We start from the raw sequence: 26047 nt of genomic DNA, 5'->3' as shown, positions 1-26047 counted from the left end.
TAACAATTAACAATGGCTTCTATTTTACCTTATATTATTCTTATGATACAGAATTTTAAAGAAAATTACAATAATCATGACATTTAACCCCGACTTTATTATATATCTCTAAAAAACAAGGATATTTTGCCACATAACCACGATATTGTTGCACATCTAACAAAATCAGCAATAATCCCCTCATACTAACCAACACCCAATAAAAAGCATTTTTCAAGAAGAAATTACTCTTGAAAGGAGAGAAAATAACATATACCCAAGATACAACCTGGAAGGATTATATTTAAATATTTAGAATCTATAATAGTTTCCTGTAAGAGACAACAAAATAGCTCCCTTTCCTGTGAAAAGTGAAAAGAGGAAAAAAGTTTTTCCATCAAACCATGAGTGGACAATATAAACCTGAAATTCTTCATGACAACATTATCTCTGTGTATAGACATAACCAATGGGGTAGATAATTTATCTTGAAAGGCATATGGTTTTGAAGAATAAAAAGTCCTCAATTCTTTAAGTTTCTACTAAAATTGGTTTTACATATCCCTACCCCACAAAAACAGTGAATTTCAGAGCTAAAGCATAAAACAGATCATCCTTTCCCACAGCAGACAGATCACCAGTTCACAAAAACTGGATTTCTAAAATTAGCTACTTTTGTTCACACTTTGTCTTAAATTATGTTAAAGGTTTTATAGAGCGTCAAGCCTCAAAATGTACTAACGAGGTTTTTATTACTGACAACTATATTGACCTTCACTTAATAACATGAATTGCTAAGAGTTTGAAATATACCAGTTTTTCTCATTATGCTTTAATACCATTAGAACCTGTATGCTGAATATTCACTGCAGCATGTATGATTTTCAAAGCTGCTAACTTTTTTTTGTAACAATCTGTTTCTTATCAGTTTCAGTAATACTGCAAAGAAAGAGGTTATACTTTGACAAAACTGCTAACTAAACATCATGGTATTAGTAAGTCTCACTTATACAGTACAAGGTTGCTAAGAATATCATTGACCACCGATTGCTATGTTCATGAAATGGAATGTAGAAGAGGTTAACAGCAAAAAAAGTGACTCATGGTTTTCCTTGTCAAAGTAATTTTATGTAGCCTCTTGGAAAGAAAGGAGAAGAGAATAACTCTGGTATTTTAAAATGGCAAGGAATACTGAATTTAACTACACTTAAAATACATCAGTAGGATTTCTTCCTTCCTCCTCCACAGGAATTAACAATATATTTCTCACATATTTCTATTATCTAGATGTCCAACCAAATGAATAAGTGAATGACTCATATCACTGAAATATTTCATAGGTTTTATAATGATATTTCAGGGAAAAATCCCATTTTACCTTCCAGCAGAAAATGTTTGGCAATTATTAAAATACAGGAAAGAGCTCCATCAGTGAAATGGGGCTTCAGATAAGAGACTTATAGTGTACTGTATCATTTTTGCAACTTTAATAAAAATCTGTATTATGAAATTGCTTTTAAGTTTGGCATCTATTTGTTGCCTATTTGGTAAATAGTTTTAAGACATCCTAGAGAGTTTTAAATCGCTTGATGATAAATCATGAAAAAGACATTTATGGGTATTTGCAAGGACAATTAGCATACAACCAGGAGGCACAGCCCTCAAAAACCACTGAGTCACAGCACCATGCTGTGTAAGGTCAGATGTGTCCAGGGCTAGCTTCATGGGCTGCAACCGGTGCAGCCCCACAGAAGCCCACACCTCAGAAGGACCCTATGTTGGGGTATAACACTTTGAAGGCACTGCAGTGAAATTCTCAAATTTTATTTGTGAATTTGTATTTTGTAAGTGAAGTCCAATGGGACCCTGGAGTATATGCCCAGGGCTTAGAGTTTACTTCCCTGCCTCCCTAGACATGTTCTCAGTTACCAGCCAGCTTCCCGCTCCCCGGTGCCCTGCACCCTGCCTGGCCTCCCTCTAACCATCCCTGCCCATTACCACTGCTGCCTTCTACCTATAGCAGCAGTAAGACTGCATTAGGAGGAGAGTTGATGAGGGAGGCCCACTTTCTGCCACGTCACCCTCCAGTAGGGGCCTGGGAGCAGGTGTGGGGAAGGCTGGAGTCCAGCCAGCAGTTTGCTCTGCAGCATCTTGAGACAGGGCAAGGAAGAAGTCATCTCTGCTTTGGGCTGGCCACACCACAGCATGTTCACCAGGTAATGGGCGGGGCTCCTCTGCCTACCCCTGATCCAGGTAAACAACACTGTCCCAGCATGGAGACTTCAATCCCTTGGGGGTGGAGTGGGGAGGGGGTCTCTCATCAACCATAGGTTAAAAGAGCAGACCCAACGGTGGGAAGGGGGGAGACTGACTTCATCCCCAGCTAAGACCCCATATTTTCATTTTGCACTGGGCATACAAATTATGTAGTTGGCCCTGATTGTGCCTCTTACAATAAAAATAAGCCCCCAAACCTTTATAAACATCATAGCATGTCCCATCATAGATGGGATACCTCTTTTCAAGTGTTTGTTTTTAGGAGACTATTATCCTATTTCTTCCAGTTATCAATAGCATAGTATAGTAATTTAGGCAGTTCTTTTTGCTTAGGGGGCCTTTCCTTGGTTTTAAATTCATCCTTTAGAGAATAATATGAAACCAAAAGGAAATCACATTCTGAACAAGTTTGGGGAAAAAAAAATGTGCTAGCCTGGGCAAATTCTCATATAAAATAAGTTCTCTCAGCTTTCATTTCCCCCTTTTATAAGGCTATTGGATTAGAACATATCCGTGGAGTCTCTTAAATGTAACACAGTTTTACAAAGTCTATTAAGACTAAAGTAAGTTCAAAGCTAGCACATTAGTAGATCATACTTCTAATCTCAATTTAATTAATTATCTTCAGGGGTTCTTAAATTGCAAAAAAAAATTTATTTTTTACTATACCACAGAGGAACTAAAATATAAAACACAAACAAACATAGCTCTTTAGCAAGCATCTCAAAATCGCAGGCAGCCATGTTGAGTTCTCAAATTCAAGTCATAGTTACCAGAAGGTACCAGTGACCACCCCCTTATTCCACTGCTTAATAAATTCATATTTCCAGAATTGAGGATGAGAATTCCTTCCTCCTAAACTTTGGGTGTCCAAAATCCTAGTACTCTTCTCCTGGCCCCTGACGTGCAAAAGAGAGACTGACAGACAAGTGTATATGAAGTGAGGTAAAAGTAAGTGAAGAGGTCTGATTAATGGTATCTCTCTAGGATTGCTGGATTGGAGTTCAGGCCAGAAGGAGTCTCTGGGGTGTCTCTGTGCACATGGCTGGCCATTGTAGAGCTGTCTCTTGTGGTTCTGAGTCAACCTATACTATGGATTAGATTTAGATGATCCCAAGGAGACTGGATCAGTTTGGGAGCTATCCAAGAGATTTAGTCCAAAATTTCCCAAACCTCCTAGGGCCCTCCTACAAATCCTCTAAATATGAAAAAAACAGAAACTCAGAACAGACTCAGGGTTCTATTTCAATCCAGAATTTCATCTTGGGTTTGAAGCCAGATCAATCTCTGATCATGGAGAGAACAAGATGACATTTACCTAGGTGGGATCACCACGCTACAGAACTGCTCTGATGCTTGATTTGCATTTTTCAAAATTATAATTCCCACAGGGCACCATCTAGATAGAAATACACCACAGTGCCCAATTCTTGTGATTAAACCCTGTATTGAGAAAGATGAAAACCTCAGAGACAGACATAAATTTTATACACACATTAAGAAAGGTTGTCATGGCAACTTCGCTTGAAGATATGTATTTTTAAATCTAAGTAAATTTAACATTCAAAACACATTTGCATCTCCCTCAAAGGCTCTGTATCAAGAATATTAAACAAATTTTTTCCAATTCCCTTTGAATCTACACTTCCTTGGAAGCTTAACAAAATCCTATGAATATAATAACAGCATTGACTTAAGCACCTATCTTTGGAAGGCTATGAGAAAATCCAAAATGAAAGCCAAATAATGCTACTCTTTTACTCCCAGAGGCCCTAGATTTCCCCCTCTAAAATTTTAAATTGTGAGCAGGCTATGCCATATAATCTCTACAAGGTCCTTTTAAGCTCTAAAAATCAACTATCTATTAGCTGCTGACCTTGCAACACAGCAACAAATCAGGAAAGATGAACACACCTAGTGCTGCAGTATAATTGAACAATTCATACAAATGACTATAATCAATATTGCTCTTTAACCTAGTCAAACCAATTCCTAGCTTTGTTTCTTCTCGCTCTGAACAATCTCCAGTATTTCTATTCAGCATCAATGTTGACAGTTTTCCTTGATAAGATACGTAGTTTAATTCTCTTGCTCATAAACTAAAAGTAACAAAAATAATGGTTTCACTCCCAACGGTTCCTTGTGCTTCTTTTGCCTCTACAGACTGTAACTGAAGCCTTCTGTTCTTTGTCGTGTAGTCAACTACAAGTTCCTTCCTTTGTCCCTTTCAGCCACTAACCTAAAGGGTCCTTGAGTTGCTTCCAAACCCAGGACCTAGAGAGCTCAAGTGCTAGAAAGTTAAGCTTTGGCACATGAGACTGGGCTTCTTCCTCCTGGGAAGAAGAGAGAGAACACAGTAAATTCCATGTCTGTTTGGCTCAGTGCTATATCCCCAGCGTCTGGAATAAGATCTGACACACATTAAGTGACCAATAAAAAAGTGTTGCCTAACTAAATGGGTCACATTTCTTTGGACAGAAATGGAAGTCAGGAGACGGAGAGAGTCAGGAGAGTAAGAGGGCTCTGTCCTCTGACAGGGAAAAGAGGAGGAGGTGAGGGAGTGAGAGAACATGGAATTCAGGTGCCTTGGTTCTAATACGGTCACTCCTAGTCTGGAGAATCTCTGGACCATGCATAGGTTAAAGAACTACCTAAGACAGATGTTCCTTTAGACTCCTTTTGTCTGTGGATCATTTTGGACACGACATCTATAGATCTACTGAACACGACATCTCCATGAAACACTGGTTTTTCAGGATAATAGGTATAACTTGAAAAAGGGGTACCATCATCAAATACATTTGGAACACTCAGTGTTACACCAAGTTAAATTAGGTTTCCTTACAGTAGAACTTCTCAGCTCTTCCAATATATTAATATGCGTTCTGAGAAAGAATATATGTATATAAACTGAGAATGAATACGATCAAGGAAACTTTCTCAGAGTATCTCATAGGATAGGGTAACATGAGACACACTTTGGGAAATAATGCTGTTGCTAACCTAACAAAAAAAACTCTGATCCTTAAACATTTCCTAGTTTTAATGATGATCTAGTGATAAGATATAGAAGGAACAAAGGACTACTTGCTTACCAACTATTTTGGTTGATATTTTGTAGAACTATAGGCTATTATAAACCTATGTTCACACCTAATACAGGCATCACTGAAAGATGTCCATACAACATCTTCTTAAATACTTCCAGCAATGGGGTACTTAGCATATCACAAAGTGCTATTACCATTAGAGGTAGTTTGGCTATCTGGAAATCTTTTTCAACTATTAAGTAACTTCAATAATCTCCTTTATTCTATATGCAGAGAAAACCTCAATGAAGATTTCATTCATTTATTCAAAAATATTTACTGATTGCCTTTTTGGAGACAGGCACATTACAACTTTATCTATAATATAGTTACAAAGTAAGTTTCATTCTCTACTATCATGTGTTAAAAATTAAAACAAGAATATGCAAACATTTTAGATGAATATAAAGGTAGATTTTTAAAAAAACTACCAAACAGGACTATTTGTGACTTATTTGCTCCTGGCAGTTTATCCATGCTATAACAAGATCCATTCCCAATCTGTAGAAGGACAGCCACCAAACTGTAAACTGACTGAATGGGAAGCCGACTGGAAGAAGGAATGTCATTTCCTGCCTTTTGTTTACTGTCTGGATATTTTACAAAATGGCTTCCAGCTCAAATTTTACAATTATCCATTCACTCAGTGTCATAAAATTCTATAAATCAAACATGAAATTGATTTCTATTGTATTTTAAAAGTCTACTCCCACCCCAAAATAAGACCTTACAAAATTGAAGTAACAAAAGAAAATGTCTGAAATGCATTAAATGAAAAGTAGACCAAATTGTTCTGATTGCAATAGGTAGAAATATATGTATGTGGGAACAGGAAAAAATTTAAACAGTTGTACAAGTGGCAGTTGAGTTGGCAGTATTTAGTTTCCTTTGAGATTTCTTTTAATACTGCTGTTACATTATTCTTTTAATCATTTTCTTTAGCTATTATGAACTATACATCATTTGAAACTATTGCTTGGTTCTCTCTTAAATAAGAACAAAACCCCACTAAAACCCACTGAAGCTATTAATATAATCTGAAGTTTAGATCTTTTACTGTTTCTTAGCTAGTATTTGCTGTCTTTATTTACAGTATTTCTTCTAGCAGGAATGAAGAACTATTTTAGTTAGTCCTACCTGTACTTACCTACTATTACTTTCTAAGGACTAAATGAGATGGGTATATAAAGAATTTGGTTTGTAACAAATGCTCATTCCAGTCCCCTGTTCTACTTCGGCAAGTTTCAGTCTCACTCCCTTTTATCAGGGCAGATCACTGACAATGCTCAAAGCAACACAGTATCGAGCCTTTTTGGCCACGCTGATTTTCTGACTTCTGCAATAACAGCAACTGCTTTGTTGTCACTGCCTCCCTTCCCCCAACTCCTCCCCTTCTACCTTCATCATTGGTCTTAGGAACTTAGGAAACAGGCATAGGACTGGCTAAGAAGAAAAACAAGGTCGTTAGCATCAACTTGTTGACAATATAAAAACCCACCCTTGAAAACAGTGTCCATTTCTCTCGCAGCTATCTTCTCACAGCTACTAAATGACTCCTTGATTCTACCGGCCATGTCTTCACTTTTACACACTCAGTAGAATTATGTTTTTTTAAGCAGTTTTCAATGTGTCAACATAACCACATGTGAAAAAAAGGTACATTTTATAAAGGGTAACAGTACTTTTTATGGGTCTGGAGAAAAAAATAAACATGTCTTCAGGGAAGGATTTTAATCTGTTTCCCCCAGAGTCCAAAAACAACAAAGATTCTTAAAATGTCCTCTTAAAAGATGAAATGCTATCCCAATTTGAACTTAATTATATTGAAGATTTTTCTTAGGATAATGGAGTAATTTCATTTCTTAAATGCTCATTGTAACACCTAGATTATGCTATGACTTTAGCAACTTGGTTCTACTAATATATAACTGTTCTGATAGAATAGATGGAGAAGTAAGGCAATTTTTAAAGTTGAAAAGAATAACAATATTTGAGAAGGGAAAGAGGTAGAGAAAAAGATTGACAAGTCTGTGCCTACATTCTGAGTGAGAAGAATAGTAATGTTCCAGCTGTGGAAAACACTACTGGTTCATAACATATTAAATGAAGAGAACATTGTGTATAATATGTCTGTAAAAATTACATGTGGATTAAAATGTAGAAGGATCCACCTCAGAAGCTTAACACTGGTTAAGTTCAAATAGTGGTGATGGAGTTTCCTATTTTTGTGCTTCTATGTTTCCTAGATTTTTCTACAATAAACCCATATAATTTTCTAATAAAAAATAGAGCATTTTGTCTTTAAAATACAAACTATTTTAATATAAAGAAAACAACTAAATTTTGATATTGAGTCTATAAATAAGATAGAATCTATTTATATAAAAAAATGAAACTGCACATTTGTGGGCCAAACAGCATATGAGTTTTTCATTTTTCCCAAACATATGCACAGAATTAATTCTGTTTTAAATTTTATTAGCACAAAGTGTGGAAGAGCCCTTTCATTCCATAAAAAATGTGTTGTGTTGATGTTTTTAACAATAAACTTCTGAACTATCAAAAAGAATGTAGATCAAAATCAGTGAAGAAATAGTTTTTAAAAAGCCAAAAAGCTATAACATTTAAGAGTCCTGCTAGAGCCATGCTACGAGCCATCCGTAACACTGAGGCTACTAAAATTTAGGTCATTTGACAAATACAAAGGGCCACGTAAGAACAGCAGTGAATGGATAACTTATTTTACATATGATTAACAGTAATTTTTATTTTTTAAAAATCCTCTAGAAAAATGACTTATTTTTAATGTTTCAAGTTCTTTATGTAACTCTGGATAAAATATGCTTATTTACCCGATTCTTCTATGCTCCATTTTCCTCAATTCCATCATTATTATACATTGTCTCACTTATTGGCAACATGCCAACACCCTGACTCTGGGTCAGTTACCCTGTTTTTGCCTTGATCATGGCTGATCAGGTCGCACTTGCTTTAAAATTCTGCTGATCTCATCTGATTTTACTGACACTTGGTTTACATATCAACTGGCTACTCTAACCTTCCAGTGCCAGTTTCCAAACCAATTAAGGTACCTGGATAACAAAGGAAGATGCTCTTTATATGCAAAACCATAGAATATGATAGGCAACAGGGAATAAATGTAACAACATGCCTTTGTAGAAACATGATGCTAGGAACTAAGAATACATTTCACTTAAAGTTTCAGAATTTAAATTATTCCATAAATTAAATGCTTTTGTCAGAAATAAAGGCTGCATCTAGTTACTTAGTTTCTATGTTTAACTACTTATTACTAGGTCTAAAATGTTAGCTATATAACCATAAACACAACATAAAATAACTCAATTAATAACGGGTACATTCTTGAAACTAAAATTACAAGAGAAATTCAGCAGTGTCAAAAATAAGCCCATTTGCAAACATTTATCACTATTCTTCCTTTCCTCTCTATCAGCACTTGCATATTTCCTTCATATCTCCTTTTATCTTTAAAAAAACATATTTTAAAAAAAGAATTCTTCAAGAACAATGTAACCAAAGAAAGCAAACTAAAATACAATGCTGTCAATAAAAAAGCATTAAATATAAAACTTACCAGTACTAAAATATAAATTTGAAAGATACTTATTTTTGAAAAAGCCCCAATATTTCTTTGCTTACTCGTTAGACTGACCATTTTTCTAAAAGTTTATTAGCTGTTTCCCCTTATAAAAGCTGTTTTGTCCATTTATCTATTGTATGTTTTCTTAACAATCTGTATGACCTCTTTATATGTAATATGGATATTATCCCTTTCTGTCATATATTTTGCAAATATTTTCGACCCATCTTTGTTTTCTTTCTTTTAAATTTGGTTTTAGTTTTTAGTTAATGCTCTCTCATTTCTTATGTTTAGGATATGACATAATAATAAATAAATTCAGGAATTTTTTTTTCCACAAATGATGATTAGTGGAGTAATATAGTGTTACTACAATTCCCAGCAAAAAAAAGGACAGACAAGCCTCACTCTTAGTTTGCTACTTAGGAAGGACACCACTTCAAAACACATTCAGAACTAACTGTATTATTTTCCAAATGATTCAGAACTGTTCAAAATGATGAGCAATGTACAAGTCATAAAATAAACACTGCTGTCTGGGAAGGCATACAAGCAAATACAAGGTATGTTATTTACTGAATTACTCAAACCTAATAACAATGATTAAACACAAACTAATTTATACTCAGAAAATAAAAATATTAATCCAATAAATAAAATTATATAAAGTCCTTTTTTTCTTTTCCTTTTTATGTAAAGTCCCCTTTAAGAGGATTTACTGAAAGCGTGAAAATGAGTTATTTTTCTCTTTTATGAATATTTAAAAAACATTATTGTGAAAAATAATTTCTCTTCAAGTATATTAATTTTAGAGATCAAACTAACGCTAAGAATATGAAAACAATGACATAGAAACTGATAAAACGAAAGTTAAAAGTAGAAGTCCTCCCATTAAAATTATCACTATATTGATGCAATAAGTATAAAAGTATACGATGCATTAAGAAACTCTGATATACAAAAATTCAAATTTACATGATGAAGTACTAATAAGTGTTTATATTATACAATGATGCTTGCCTTATAAAAGGATTCAATACATATTTTCTAAATGGTCATTTCCCTCAACAAAGTTAAGTGTATACAATTTTAATATCTCTTTGAGACAGTGATCCAAGCTTCCTCCTTGGATGATGTTACCAGTTCATACTTAGTTTCAATAACTTGTCCCTCCACAGAAAGTAGGTGCAGTCTCCTCACCAGTACACTCAAAAGTACTGTGGCCACCATATATGCAAACCTAGTCAGGAAGAAAGTCAACAGGTTACTAAAAATTAACAACTGTACTTTAACTATATAGATTGTTCATTCTCATCAACAGTGATAAACAAAATTATAAGTACAAAGTCTAGCATCTTTCCTTTCCTTTTCGTTTCTCTATCATCTCACCTCAGCTCTGGGCATTCCTGTGTGCCTGAGAATCCAAGCAAGGAGAAAGTCTTCATTACCGATTCATCATCAAACCGCTCTGGATCAAACCTAAACAGAAGATTTGGGCCGGATCACAACAGAGCTCCACTGGCATAGTGCATATTTACACTATAAGAACATGGGTATGTGATAAAGTTTTAAAGCTACTGAAGGTAGAAACTGCTGTCACATTGTAGTTAAATTTGACCTTTTATGTTCCCAAACTATTGAACATATATTACATCTTTTTTTGCTTACTTTATTACTTCTATTTTATTTATTTATTTATTTTTGGGCTACACTGGGCCTTCGTTGCTGCGAGCAGGCTTTCTCTAGTTGCAGTGAGCGAGGGCTACTCTTCACTGAGGTGCGCAAGCTTCTCATCGTGGTGGCTTCTCTTGTTGCGAAGCACGGGCTCTAGGCGCATGGGCTTCAGTAGTGGCAGCACGTAGGCTCAGTAGTTGTGGCTCGCGGGCTCTAGAGCGCAGGCTCAGTAGTTGTGGTGCACAGGCTTAGTTGCTCTGCGGCATGTGGGATCTTCAGGACCAGGGATCGAACCCATTTCCCCTGCACTGGCAGGCAGATTCTTAACCACTGCACCACCAGGGAAGTCCCTACTTCTAAACAATAGATGCAAAATACATTTCTCTAGAACCATCGAGGAATGAAACTGTCACATGCAACTACATCATTTATGAGATTTAAGGATAAATCATACAAAATCACATAATGAATATTTACATTTAAGAGTGTTCAAAATATGTCACATGAGACCATCGGACCAATATGCGAGGCATTTTACATTGCCTCTTAAGTCAAATTTTAGTTCTTAAGATTGGAGACACCAGACTAAAAATTCTATTCATCAATTACATGAGACCCAGACATATTAATAAGTGTGGGAAATGAACAGGCTAAGAAGGATCTTTTATTGTACAGAAGTTTACTCTGTAAAAAGTCAATGGGAGCAATTACACTCTAATAAAGATGTTTAAAAAAAAAAGTCAATGAGGAAATGGATATATTAAATGAAAACAACCCACCCACCAAGGAGCATAAAAATTCCCCTCCCCTCAAAAACAAGTGTTTTTAAAAGATCTAAACTCTGAGAAAAAAGAAAAAGAATCCTGCTTTCATTGCCCTTTTTAAAAAGTGTAAAGTACCTTTCACTTTTGGAATATACTATATTTACATTACAGTCCATATAAAAAAACCTGTATCAAATTTAATCAGCATTTCCTTTTGTAAAATTGAGACCCTAAATGTTTACTTGAAGATACCTATGTTTCCAGATTAAAAGGGAATCAAACTTGATTTTTCAACTACTTTTTTTAATCTTTATTTTATATGGAGTACAGTTGATTTACAATGCTGTGTTCAATTCAAGTGTACAGCAAAGTGATTCAGTTATACATACACATATATCTATTTTTTTTTAGAATCCTTTCCCATATAGGTTATTACAGAATATTGATTAGAGTTCCTCGTGCTATACAGTAGGTTCTTGTTAATTATCTATTTTACATATAGTAGTCTGTATATGTTAATCCCAACCTCCTAGTTTATCCCTCCATCCTGCACCTTTCCCCTTTAGTAACCCTAAGTTTGTTTTCTAAGTCTGTGAGTCTGTTTCTGTGTTGTAAAAAAGTTCATTTGTATCACTCTTTTAGATTCCACATATAAGTGACATCATATGATATTTATCTTTCTCTGTCTGACTTACTTTATTTAGTATGATAATCTCTAGGTCCTTTCATGCTGCTGCAAATGGCATTATTTCAGGCTTTTTTATGGCTGAGTAATACTCCATTGTATATATGTACCACATCTTCTTTAACCATTCCTCTGTTGCGGGATACTTACCTTGCTTCCATGTCTTGGCCATTGTAAACAGTGCTACAATGAACACTGGGGTGTATGTATCTTTTCGAATTATGGTTTTCTCCAGATATACGCCCAGGAGTGGGATTGCTGGATCATATGGCAACCTTATTTTTAGGTTTTAAGGAATCCCCATACTGTTCTTCATAGTGGCTGTACTAATTTACATTCCCATCAACAGTGTGGGAAGGTTCCTTTCTCTCCACACCTTCTCCAGCATTTACTGTTTGGAGACTTTTTGATGATGGCCATTCTGACCGGTGTGAGGTAATACCTCATTGTAGTTTTGATTTGCATTTCTCTAATAATTAGCTATGTTGAGCATATTTTCAAGTGCTTTTTAGTCATCTTAGTCACTAACAATGGAAGATCAGAAAGAGAAATTAAGTAAACAACTCCATTTACCATTGCATCAAAAAGAATTAAATACCTTGGAATAAACCTACCTAAGGAGGCAAAAGACCTGTACTCCAAAGACTATAAGATGCTGATGAAAGAAATTGAAGATGACACAAACAGATGGATATACCACATTCTTGGACTGAAAGAATCAATATTGTCAAAATGATTATACTACACAAGTAATCTACAGATTCAATGCAATCCCTATCAAATTACCAATGGCATTTTTTGCAGATACAGAACAAAAAAATTTTTAATTTGTATGGAAACACAAAAGACCCCAAATAGCCAAAGTGATCTTGAGAAAGAAAAATGGAGCTGGCGGAATCAGGCTCCCTGACCTCCGACTATAAAGCTACAGTAAGCAAAACAGTATGGTACTGGCACAAAGACAGACCTGGAGAGCAATGGAACAGGATAGAAAGCCCGGAAATAAACCTGAGCACCTATGGTCAACTAATCTATGACAAAGGAGGCAAGAATATACAATGGAGAAGAGACAGTCTCTTCAACAAGTGGTGCTGGGAAAACTGGACAACTACATTTAAAAGAATGAAATTAAAACCTTCTCTACCACCATACACAAAAATAAATTCAAAATGGATTAAAGACCTAAATGTAAGACCAGATACCTACCATAAAACTCTTAGAGGAAAACATAGGCAGAACACTCCTTGATATAAATCACAGCAATATCTTTTTGGCTCCACCTCCTAGAGTAATGAAAATAAAAACAAAAACTAACAAATGGGACTTAATTAAACTTAAAAGCTTTTGCAGAAAAAAGGAAACCATAAACAAAACGAAAAGACAACCCACAGAATGGAAGAAAATATTTGCCAATGATGTGACCAACAAGGGATTAATCTCCAAAATATACAAACAGCTCATGCAGCTCAATATCAAAAAAAGAAACAACCCAATCAAAAAATGGGCAGATTTAAATAGACATTTCTCCAAAGAAGACATACAGACATCCAACTATTTTATGAAATACCTCACAATTTTAAGGATTAAAAATAAAATTAAAATGAAAAACAGATAATTTGGCCTCAAATGCTGAAGGATTTTTTAACCTAAAGTTTTTCAGCTTTATTGATTTATAACTGCAAAACTGTAATATATTTAAAGTGTACAATATGATGATTTGATAAGCATACACATTACAAAAGGATTCCCACCCTCAAGTTAATTAGCACAACCATCACATTACATGTTGTTACCATTTTGTGTTTGTGTGATAATAATACTTAATTTCTACTCTCTTACCAAATTTCAAATATACAATATGGTATTATCAACCATAATCACCATGTCATACATTAGTTAGATCCTCAGACCTTTTTCACCTTATAACTGAAAGTCTGTACCCATTTGTCAACTGCTCCCTACTCCTCACCCCCCACCACTCCAGCTCCTGGCAACAACTATTCTACTCTCTGTTTCTATGTTGGAAGTTTTTTGGGTTTTTTGTTTTTTCAGATTCCATATGTAAGTGATATCATGCACTATTTGTCTGTCTCTGTCTGGCTCATTTCACTTAACATAATGCCCTCCAGGTTCATCCATGTTGTGCAAATAACAGGATTTCCCTCTTTTGTGAGGCTGAATAATACTCTATTGTATGTATATATACACTACATCTTCTTTATCCATCCACCCATTGACAGACACACTTAGGTTGCTTCCATACTTGTGAATAATGCTACAATAAACATGGGAGTTCAGATATCTCTTTAAGAAATCATTTTGTCTCCTTTGGATATATACTCAGAAGTAGCACTGCTGGATCACATGGTAGTTCTATTTTTAATTTGTTGAGAAATTCCATACTATTTTTCACAGTGGCTGTACCCATTTACATTCACACCAACAGTGTACAAGGGTTCTATTTTTATCCATATCCTTTCCAACATTTGTTATTTCTTGTCTATTTGATAACATACATCCTAACAGGTATAAGGTGATCTCTCATTGCAATTTTGATATGTATTTATCTGATTAGTGGTATTGAGCACCTTTTCATGTACCTGTTGGACGTTTCTATGTCTTCTTCGAAGGAAAAAAAAAGTCTATTCAGGTTCTTTGCCCATTTTTTTTTCTTTTGTCCACCATGCGTGTCTTGTGGGATCTTAGTTCCCTGACCAGGGACTGAACCCGCACCCTCAGCAGTGTAGGTGCAGAGTCCTAACCACTGGACCACCAGGGAATTTCCCTTTTGCCCATTTTTTAATTGGGTTGTTTCTTTTTTGCTATTGAGTTGTAGGAGTTCCTTATATATTTTGGGTATTAACTCCATATCAGATATTTGCTTTGCAAATATTTTCTCCCATTCCATAGGTTGCCATTTCATTTAGTTGGTGGTTTCCTCTGCTGTGCAGAAGCTCTTTAGTTTAGTCCCATTTGATTAGTTTGACTTTTGTTGCCTTTGCTTTTGGTGTCAAATCCAAATAAATCACTACCAAGACCTGTGTTAAGGACCTTAGCACTATGTTTTCTTCTAGGAGTTTTAGGGTTTCAGGTCTTACATTCAAGTCTTATTCCATTTTGAATTGATTTCTGTGCATGCTGTAAGATAGGGATCCAGTTTCATTCTTTTGCATATGGATATCCAGTTTTCTGAGCACCAGTTATTGAAGAGACTAAACCTTTCTCCATTGCGTATTCTTGCCTCCTCTGTTGGAAATTAGTTGACAGCATATGCACAGGTTTATTTCTGGGCTCTCCATCTATGTATCTATATTTTTCTGATCTACATCTCTGTTTTTAGGGCACTACCATGTTGTTTTGGTTACTAAAGCTTTGTAACACAGTTTGAAATCACGAAGTGTGATGCCTCCAGCTTTGTTCTTTTTTCTCAAGATTGCTTTAGCTATTCTGGGTCTTTAGTGGTTCTGTGAATTTAAGGATTTTTTATTCTATAAAAATTGACATTGGGATTTGGACAGGGATTGTACTGAATCTGTAAATTGCTTTGTCTAGTAGGGACATTTTAACAATATTAATTCTTTCAATCCATGAACACAGATTATCTTTCCATTTACTTGGGTCTTCTTCTATTACTTTCGTCAATATTTTAGTTTTCAGAGTACAGATCTTTCATCTATTTGACTGAATTTAATCCTAAGTATTTTACTATTTTTGATGCTATTGAAAATGGGACTGTTGTCTTAACTTCTCTTTCTGATAATGTGTTGTCAGTGTGTAGAAAAGCAACTGACTTTTTAATATTGGTTTTGAATCATGAAAATTTACTGAATTCATTTATTAATTCTAACAGTTTTTGGTGGAATCTTTAAGGTTATCTATGTATAATATCATGTCATCTCCAAGTAGAGGCAATTTTACTTCTACCTTTCTGATTTTATTTCCTTTTCTTTCCTAATTGCTCTGGCTAGGACTTCTAATATCATGTTGAATGAAAGTGGTGAGAGTGGGTATCCTTGTCTTGTTCCTGATCTTAGAGGAAGACCTTTCATCATTTCACCCTTGAGTATGCCATTGGCTATAGGCATGTCATATATGGCTTTTATTATGTTGAAGCACATTCCTTCTATACCTAATTTGTTGAGTTTTTATCATGAAAAGATATTTAATTTTGGCAAAAGTTTTTTCTGTATCTACGGAGATGATCATACAGTTTTTATCCTTCATTTCGTTAATGTCATATATCACATTGATTGATCTGCATATGTTGAACCATCCATCCTAGATTTACCCCAGGAGTAAAACCCACTTAATCATGGTGTATAATAATTCTTTTAATGTACTACTGATTTTGGTTTGCAAATATTTTGTTAAGATGTTTTCCATATATGTTTATTATGGATATTGGCCCATAGTTTCTTGTAGTGTCCTTTTCTGACTTCCGTCAAGGGTAATACAGGCCTCATAAAATGAATTTCGAAATGTTCCCTTCTTTTCTATTTTTGGGAGGAGTTTAAAAAGGATTGGCATTAATTCTTCTGGAAGTGTTTGGTAGAATTTACCAAGGAAGCTATCTGGTCTTGGACTTTTCTCTGTTGAGAGGTTTTTGACTACTGACTCAATCTCCTTACTAATAACTGGTCTGTTGAGATTTTCTACTTTTTCATGATTCAGTCTTCTTGGTAGGTTTTATGTATCTAGGAATATACCCATTTCTTCTAGGTTATCTAATTTGTTGGCATATGATTACTCATAGTAATTTCTTACGATCCTTAGTATTTATGTTCTCGGTTGTAATGTCTCCTCTATCATTTATAATTTTATTTATTTGAGCCTTCCCTTGTTTTTTCTTATTAAGTCTAGCTAAATATTTGTAAATTTTTTTTACCTTTTCAAAAAAACAGCTCTTAGTTGCACTGATCTTTTCTATTGTCTCTCTAGTTTCTATTTCATTTGTTTCCACTCTGATTTTTATTTTCTTTTACTAATTTTGGACTTTTTTTTTCTAATTCCTTGAGGTGTAAAGTTAGGCTGTTTATTAGATATTTTTCTTTTTTCTTAATGTAGGTGTTTATTGCTATAATCTCCCCTCTTAGAACTGCTTTTGCTACATACCATAGGTCTTGTTATACCATGTTTTCTTTTTCATTTGTCTCAAGATATTTTCTGATTCCCATTGGTTATTTCTTCTTTGACCCATTGGTTATTCAGAAGCATATTCAGTAGATTGTTTAATCTCCATTTTTTTTAATCCAACAAAAAACTCAATTACTCCCACCCAGGATTTTGAAACGTTTAATCAAAACAGAATCTGGCATTTTAAAAGTTAGGTTTAGGGCTTCCCTGGTGGCGCAGTGGTTGAGAGTCCGCCTGCCGATGCAGGGGACACGGGTTCGTGCCCCGGTCCGGGAAGATCCCACATGCCGCGGAGCGGCTGGGCCCGTGAGCCATGGCCGCTGAGCCTGTGCGTCCGGAGCCTGTGCTCCGCAATGGGAGAGGCCGTGACAGTGAGAGGCCCGCATACCGCAAAAAAAAAAAAAAAAAGTTAGGTTTACAAGCCTGACACATTCTTAATATTAGCAACTTATCTATTTGTACGTTGTCTAAGAAAATGAGGTCTATGAAGACATCAACAAGATATTTAAGAGTTCATTATAAGCTACTGTACTTTGCAAGTAAGTATGCAGTTTAACTATAATAAACCACTATAAGCAAATTTAACTACATAAAAATATTAGTTAAATGAAATTCTATGGAAATACACATTATACTTACAGCTGTTTTTCAGTGAGATTCTTACTGCTTTCTTCCCCTTTGTGGTCAGAAAGATCTTTGATATGATTTCAAATTTCTTAAATTTAAGATTTGTTTTGTGGCCTAACATATGATATATCCCGTAGAATGTTCCATGTGCACATGAGAAGAATGAGTATTCTGCTGCTGTTGGATAGGATGTCCTAAATATGTCTGTTAGTTCCATCTGGTCTACATGTAGTTTAAGTCTGTGGTTTCCTTATTGATTTTCTGTCTAGGTGATATATCCACTGTTGAAAATGGGTACTGAAGTCCTTTTCTATTATTTTATTACTATTTCTCCATTCAGATCTATTAATATGTGCTTTATTTAGGTGCTCCAAGTTGGGTGCATAAATATGTACAAGTGTTATATCCTCTTGATGAACTGACCCCTTTATCATTATATAATGATCTTCTTTGTTTCTTGTTACAGTTTATGGCTTAACATCTATTTTGTCTGAATTAAGTATAGCTAGCACTGCTTTATTTTGGTTTCCATATGGACAGAATAACTTTTTCCATCCCTTCACTTTCAGTCTGTGTGTCTTTATAGCTGAAAAGACTCTCTTATAGGCAGCATATAGTTGCGTCTTGTTATTTTATCCATTTGGTCACCCTATGTATTTTGATTGGAAAATTTAGTCCATTTATGTTTAAAGAAACTATTCATAGGTATGGATGTTCTAATGCCATTTGGTGAACTGTTTTCCAGCAGTTTTGTAGTTCCTTTGTTCCTTTCTTCCTTTGTGATTTCATGATTTTCTACAGTGGGATGCTTTGAGTCCTTTCTCTTTATATACACTGTATATTTACTATAGGTTTTGCTTTGTGGTTACAAGGATGATTACATAAAATATATTATGGTTATAACTGTCTATTTTAATCTGATAACAACTTAATTTCAAATGCATTGAAAAGCTCCACATTTCCTCCCAATATTTTATGTTTCTAATGTCACATTTTACATCTTTTTATACTGTGTATCATTAATAAATTATTGCAGTTTTAAACACTTTTGTATTTTAACCTTTATACTACAGTTATAAGTGATTTACCCACCACCATTACAATATTTGAGTATTCATATTAACTATATATTTACCTTTACCAATGAATTTTATACTTTTATATGTTTTCATGTTACTAATTAGCATCCTTTCATTTGAGCTTGAATAACTCCCTTTAACATTTCAGCTTTTGTTTGTCTAGGAGACTCTTTACCTCTCCTTCAATTCTGAAGGACAATTTTGCCAGGTAGTGTATTCTTGATTGGCAATTTTTTTCTTTCAGCACTCTGAATATATCAGCCCACTCCCTTCTGGCCTGCAAGGCTTCTGTTGAAAAATCTGCTGAGTATCTTATGTGGGTTCCCTTGTATATAACATGTTGCTTTTCTCTTGCTTCTTTTAAAATTCCCTCTTTGTCTTTAACTTCTGACAATTTAATTATGATGTGTGTCAGTGTGTCTCTCTTTAGATTCATCTTTTTTGGTACTCTTCAGCCTTCCTGGATCTGGATGTCTGTTTCTTTAACCAGGTAGGGAAGTTTTCAGCCATTATTTCTTTGAATATACTTTCTTTGTCCCTTTCTCTCTCTCTTCTCCTTCTTGGACAACTATAATGTGTATATTGGACTACCTGATGATATCCCATAAGTCCCTTAAGCTATCTTCACTCTTCGTTTTTCTTTTTGCTCCTCTGATGAATTCCACTGCTCTGCCTTTAAATCTGCTGATCCTGTCTTCCGCTTCATCTAATCTGCTGTTAAACCCCTGTAATGAATTTTTTTTTTTTTTTTTTTTTTGCCGTATGTGTGCCTCTCACTGTTGTGGCCTCTCCCGTTGCAGAGCACAGGCTCCGGATGCGCAGGCTCAGCGGCCATGGCTTGCGGGCCCAGCTGCTCCGCGGCATGTGGAATCTTCCCAGACCGGGGCATGAACCCGTGTCCCCTGCATCGGCAGGCGGACTCTCAACCACTGCGCCACCAGAGAAGCCCACTGTAATGAATTTTTCAACTCAGTTACTGTATTCTTAAGCTCTGCGATTTCTGTTTGGTACATTTTTATATTTTCTATCTCTTCACTGAAATTATCATTTTGTTCATGCATTGCTCTCCTGACCTTCGTGAGCAATCTTTATGACCATTATATTGAATTCTTTTATTAGTTACATCATTTATCTCCATTTCATTAAGACCAGTTTCTGGAAATTTATCTTGCTCTTTGTTTGGAACATAGTCCCCTGTTTCTACATTTTCCATGACTCTTTGTGTTGGTTTCTTTATATCAGATAAAACATTCTTTTACTTTATAATGCACTGTGAAAACTTTGAGAAAATGTCATTACTGGGGCACGTTGGAACTGAGCAGTTGTACAGGATGGAACATCTGTCGGCAGATCTCAGGAAACTGGAAGCAAAGATTTTTCTTAGGTTTAAGGTTCGTAGTCCTGGTATTGTTCCTCAGAAGGCATTTCATAAGCTTCACTGTCAGGATCCAAGGGCATATCTTCCAGAATTCCTTCCTGGGGGGCTCCTTCTTCACTCGGGCTAATATGAAGGTGTCAGCAGGGCTGCACTTCTTTCTGGAGATTCTAGAGTAGAAATCATTTCCTTGTGTGTTCCAGCTTCCTATGTTTGCCCACATTCCTTGGCATATGGCTTTTCACGGAAAGCCAGCAATGGCTGTTCCAGTCTTCCTCCAGTGTCGTCACTTTACAGCAGACTATTTTATCTAGTAAAATAGACTTCTGTCACAGTCTTGTGTAGGAGATGAAGCTCATTAATTAGCCTAGCCTGACTTCCTGGTTGCCTCTTAAACGTCTGTGATTGTCCAACCTGCTGTCTTTGTTCACAGTTGCTCCCAGTAGTTGAGGGTATGTCATGACCTGTCAGTGTCCAAAAGGAGAGGATCACAGTCAGCACCTATACACAGGCTGATAAGAAGATGGACTGCCAGGCAACAGGTAAGGATGTATGTATGTAGTCAAACTGCTTCCAAGGAGTAACTGGGAGATGGACGTTTTTATCTGCTCCCTCTGTGCTGAGCCTGGATGTATAGCCACAGGGGGTGTTCCTGCCCCCATTTAAAAACTGTTTGTTTCTTTACTATAATCTTGTGGAACTTGTAAATGCAAGTCCCATAAGCTATCACAGCTGGGTGATGGAGGCCTGTCCCTTGGGTGGCAGATATAAAAGCTGGACTGCTAGATGTGTGGACAAGCTCCTTCCTGGGAGATACTTGCAAGCTGGATTTACTGTTGGAGTAAAGTTGGGGGGAGAAGGTGAGGAAAGTACCCATCAGCTCTTCTGGGGTCCGGAAGATCACAGTCAACACCTAGATGGTGGTAATTAGAAGCCAGACCCTCAGCCAACAGCTTGTGAGGTATGTAGTCAAACTCCTTCCAGAGAAAGACTGGGAGATGCGCATTTTTGCTTGCTCCCTCTGCACTGAAAGGTGGGGGCTAACCACAAATACCTCCATGCCCATTAACATATGCTTCTTTGTTTGCTATAGTCCCGTAGGACTTATGAATGCAAGATGTACTAGCTATCAGAGCTATGAGATTTAGGGCATATCCCTCCCTCGCATGGCAGCCATAAAATTTGGGACACTAGATGTCTGTGCAAGGAAGATGCTGGCGACTTGGTTTTATTGTTGGAGTGAACCAGAAGTAGAAGGTTGGGGGTGTGTCCACTGACTCCCCCAGGCTCCGGGGAGGATCACAGCCAGTATACCCAGACGCCAATTAGAAGCTAGACCTTCAGGCAGCAGCTTGTAAAGTATGTAGTCAACCTCCTTCAGAGAAAGACTGGGAGACAGGCATTTTTTCCTGTTCCCTCTATGCTGAGCCCTCTGGGGACAGCCATGATGCATGCTTGTGCTCACGCTATGCTCCCATTAAGAACTGCTTCTTTGTTTGCTACAGTCCTGTGGGACTCATGAATGCAAGCCCAGATGGCTTTCGGAGGTAGATGTTTTAGGAGCCCACTCCTCAGGTGGGAGTCTTTAAAGCCAGGGCACTAAATGTGTGGTCCAAAGCCTTCAATCCTCAGGGAGAAGCTGGGACTTGGGGGTTCCCTCCTGACTGTATGGCACTGGGCTGGGGGTGGGGTTTATGGCAAGAATGTGTCTCAGTCTTTCCTACCTGTTTCAATGTGGGTATTTTCTCATTTGCTCAATGTGTAGGAGTCACTCAGCTAGCTCCTGGATTTTTCTCAGAGGGTATTGCTCCATGTGTAGCTGTACATTCAATGCATCTGTGTGAGGAAGGAAATTCAGAAGCCTGCTATGTCACTATCTTGGTCCCAGTCCATACTGAGGTTTTGAATGTTCGTCTTCATTCTTTTTTTTTTTTTTAATTTTATTTATTTATTTTTGGCTGCATTGGGTCTTCATTGCTGCACGCGGGCTTTCTCTACTTGCAGCGAGTGGCAGCTACTCTCCGTTGCAGTGTGTGGGCTTCCCATTGCAGTGGCTTCTCTTGTTGCGGAGCATGGGCTGTAGGCATGCAGGCTTCAGTAGTTGCAGCACGTGGCTTCAGTAGTTGTGGCTCATGAGCTCTAGAGCACAGGCTCAGTTGTTGTGGCACACAGGCTTAGTTGCTCCATGGCATGTGGGATCTTCCTGGACCAGGGATCGAACCCATGTCCCCTGCATTGGCAGGCGGATTCTTAACCACTGTGCCACCAGGGAAGTCATGTCTTCATTCTTTTCAGTTGAGAATTCTATTTCAGTCTGGTTTTTTAAAGTTGATAATATTTCATTATTTGGTATAGAGTAATATTTATATTATGATCCATTTAATTCATAGAATTTGACCCAGGGTTTCTTCCTCTGAGATACTGCCAATACAATAACAGTAATAATGTATTTCCATGCATTTATTTCTGTAAATAAATCATATCTAGACATTTTTCTATAGGGAGAATAAGGTAATGTCAGCTACTCACTCAAAAAAAATTTATAAAAACCACAATGCAATATCACCACATACCTATTAGAACAATTAAAATAAAAAATAGTAACAATAGTTAATGCTATCGAAGCTGCAGAGAAGCTGAATCTCTCAAAACACTGCTGCTAAGAATCTGAGAAAAATAGCCTGGCAGTTTCTTGCAAAATTAAATATGCACTAACCACATAACCCAGCAATCGTACTCTTGGACATTTATCCTAAAAAATGAAACCCTATGTTCACACAAAACTTGTACACAGATGTTTATAACAGCTTTATTCCTAAAAGCAAAATACTGCAAACAAACCGAATGTCCTTCAGTGGGTTAAAGTTGAACAAACCCTGCATATCCATACGATAGAATACTACTCAGCCATGAAAAGATATGCAACATCCTTTGTTGACCTCAAGAGCATTAAATATAGTGAAAAAAGTCAACCTCTTCATCTTCCTCTGTGTGACACATATTTAAACTGTAATTAATCAATTATCTCTACAGGGTCTATCTCAGTCTACGAACATTTTTGCTACTGTGAATTAGTCTCTTAAGGATCCTCTCAAGGTGCTGACACAAATGAATCTCTGGACTTTTCACAAGGAATGGGTGATGAGCTGCACAACCTAAGAAAGCTTTTCCTTGGTATACAACATTATTAATAACATTTCTTAAGTTTGACTGCATTTGATTCGTAAAAATGATTTCCACACTTTAGCATATATTTCTTTCAGTATTTTCAATCTGTAATCTAGATTCTCTGAGTGCTTTGAGGATAGGAATAGTGTCAAAAGTTCCAGCAAAGTTCTTATGATTTTCACATTACACCTAAAGTTTATCAAAAACTTGGCATTTTTCCACGTGAAATTTTTTTAAGGTTTTAAAATTTGAAATTTTAATTTTTTATAATATAAGCATACTTTTTTTAAACCAATGTATATCTTTAATTTTGCTACAAAAGCCCCTTGGAATATAAAATTTACTTAATTTTTACAGAAGATTTTGAAGGACTGCTATTTCATTTATCAATAAGATTCCCCTTTAATGTCATTGTAATATTAAAAACTAAAATGATAGGAACACTTAAAATGTCCCATCCTTATATTCCAGAAGTAGGTTTTTCTACTATTTCAACCATGTCATCAACTCTGTCCCCTGCGTTTCACACAGCTCTTAGTCCCAATCAACTCAACGTATAACCTTCTTCCAGGGCAGTAAATCTTAACCCATTTCTTTAAGGCGGATTTACCAGATGCCTACCTAGGAGGCAAACAATATCAGCTTTATTCTTCACCTTTTCCCTCCCTTGCTGTTCTCACACATAACAATATACACACAACACCTATTTTCTGCATTCGACTAAAGAGCTTAATAATTGAGACCAAAAAAAGGAAAACAAAGAAACTGCACAACCAATACCCACTTACCAGGGCTTCCCTGGTGGTGCAGTGGTTGAGAATCCGCCTGCCATTGCAGGGGACATGGGTTCGATACTTGGTATGAGAAGATCTCACACACTGCGGAGCAACTAAGCCTGTGTGCCACAACTACTGAGCCTGCGCTCTAGAGCCCGCGAGCCACAACTACTGAGTTCGCGTATCACAACTGCTGAAGCCCACACGCCTAGAGCCCATGCTCCGCAACAAGAGAAACCACTGTAATGAGAAGCCCGTGCACCAGAACAAAGAATAGACCCACTTGCCAAAACTAGAGAAAGCCCGCGTGCAGCAACAAAGACCCAACACAGCCAAAAATAAAATTAAGTAATTAATTTAAAAATACTCACTTATCAGTAAAGAACTCCAAAATACCATTGAAATTAAAGAATAATTGTAGAGATTAATTAATTAAATAGATCTTAGGATAGAAGTGGTAATAGGAGAGACAAAGGGTAGCAGACAGTAGATTCATGAAAGAAAAAGCAGTGAGCAGAAGATACACAGGGAAGGCAGTGGCTTTCTTTTGTTATATGCCTGTTACATATTGAATTTTCTCCTCAAAACTTAAAAAGAAACACAAAACAGGCAAACACATAAAAATCAATAATTGCACAGACAATGACAGAAATTTCATACTTGTATGGTGATGGCCAAGTACTGGGATCCTGAAGCACCACTCCAAGGGCATAGAGGACAAGGGTCTGCAAAAAAAAATTACTCTAGTTATTCAAGGTCTAACAGAGACAAAATGATGCCCAGAAAGCCAACTTATCTAAATGCTCTTTTAATATAGATAGTGAATACAAAATACAAAATAAAATAATAGAAGAAAACACAGGCCATTACTTTGGTGATCTCATAGTGGGAAGGATGAGCATGTCACAAAATATCGAAGCCATAAAGGAATAACAGACTTCACTATGTGAAAATTTAAAACCCGTATCCAGTAAAAATAAAACAAAAAACACACTATAAAACAAGTAGAAGATAAATAACAGACAGGAAAAAAAATTTGCCATATAAGTGACAATTAATATGTATAATATACAAAAAGACAATATAAACTCACTAGAAAGAAGTTAAAGGAAATACAAACTGTTAATATATATATGAAAAGCTGTTTAATCTCTCCAATGATCAGGGGAAAGCAAATTAAGAGACAATTTTTCATATAAGGTTCATAAATCCAGATGTGGTAAGAATATGGAGAGGAAAAGCATTCTCATACACTGTTGCTCAAAGTATAAATTGCCTTTTAGAGGGCAATTTAAATTTTACACACATGTGCTGTTTGGCCCCAAAACTCCTTTTCTAAGGCTCTCCCAATACCAGTACAAGTATACAATTTGTAATAATGAAAAAAATTAACGTCAATCTAAATTTCCATCAATGGGGACTGCTTAAATAAATTATGGTACATTCATACAATGCAATACTATGCATCCATTAAAAATAATGAGTTGGATCCATAGTAAGTGCCAGTTGTATCAATTGCCATGGTACACTCAATAAAAGAAAAAAATTAAAGAATATATAAAGAGTACTCTTTCACATATGAATTTGGTTTTTAAAATACATACGTATACATGTATATACACACACAGAGTAATATACATATACAGAAAAAGACCTACAAAATAAACACTAAACTATTCACAGTAGTACCTGTGGAGAAAGGAGCCTTTCTTTTATATTGTTTGAACTTTAAAACAAGCACATATTTTGTCATTTAAAACACTTGTCTTTGATTTAACAATAGGCAACATTTATTGGAC

General features: G+C 36.1%; 1 protein-coding gene across 2 annotated transcripts in view; it reads right to left on the bottom strand.

Moving 5' to 3' along the window:
- The window catches only part of CYP20A1 (cytochrome P450 family 20 subfamily A member 1), a 72000-nt gene continuing 45953 nt past the window's right edge, over positions 1-26047 (bottom strand). For both annotated transcript variants that reach the window (XM_081242113.1, XM_081242114.1), the window contains 3 exons: positions 24909-24973; positions 10357-10446; positions 1-10207 (listed from right to left, as the gene is read on the bottom strand). In XM_081242113.1, coding sequence (XP_081098239.1) covers positions 10057-10207; positions 10357-10446; positions 24909-24973 — 306 coding nt within the window. In that variant the 3' untranslated portion in view covers positions 1-10056. The remainder of the gene's footprint in view (positions 10208-10356; positions 10447-24908; positions 24974-26047) is intronic.

The sequence above is a fragment of the Mesoplodon bidens genome, assembly GCF_964165515.1.
Source record: "Mesoplodon bidens genome assembly, chromosome: 8".
Classification (NCBI taxonomy): Eukaryota; Metazoa; Chordata; class Mammalia; order Artiodactyla; family Ziphiidae; genus Mesoplodon; species Mesoplodon bidens.
The sequence above is the reverse complement of the archived record's forward strand: the minus strand, read 5'-3'. Positions and strand labels throughout refer to the sequence as shown.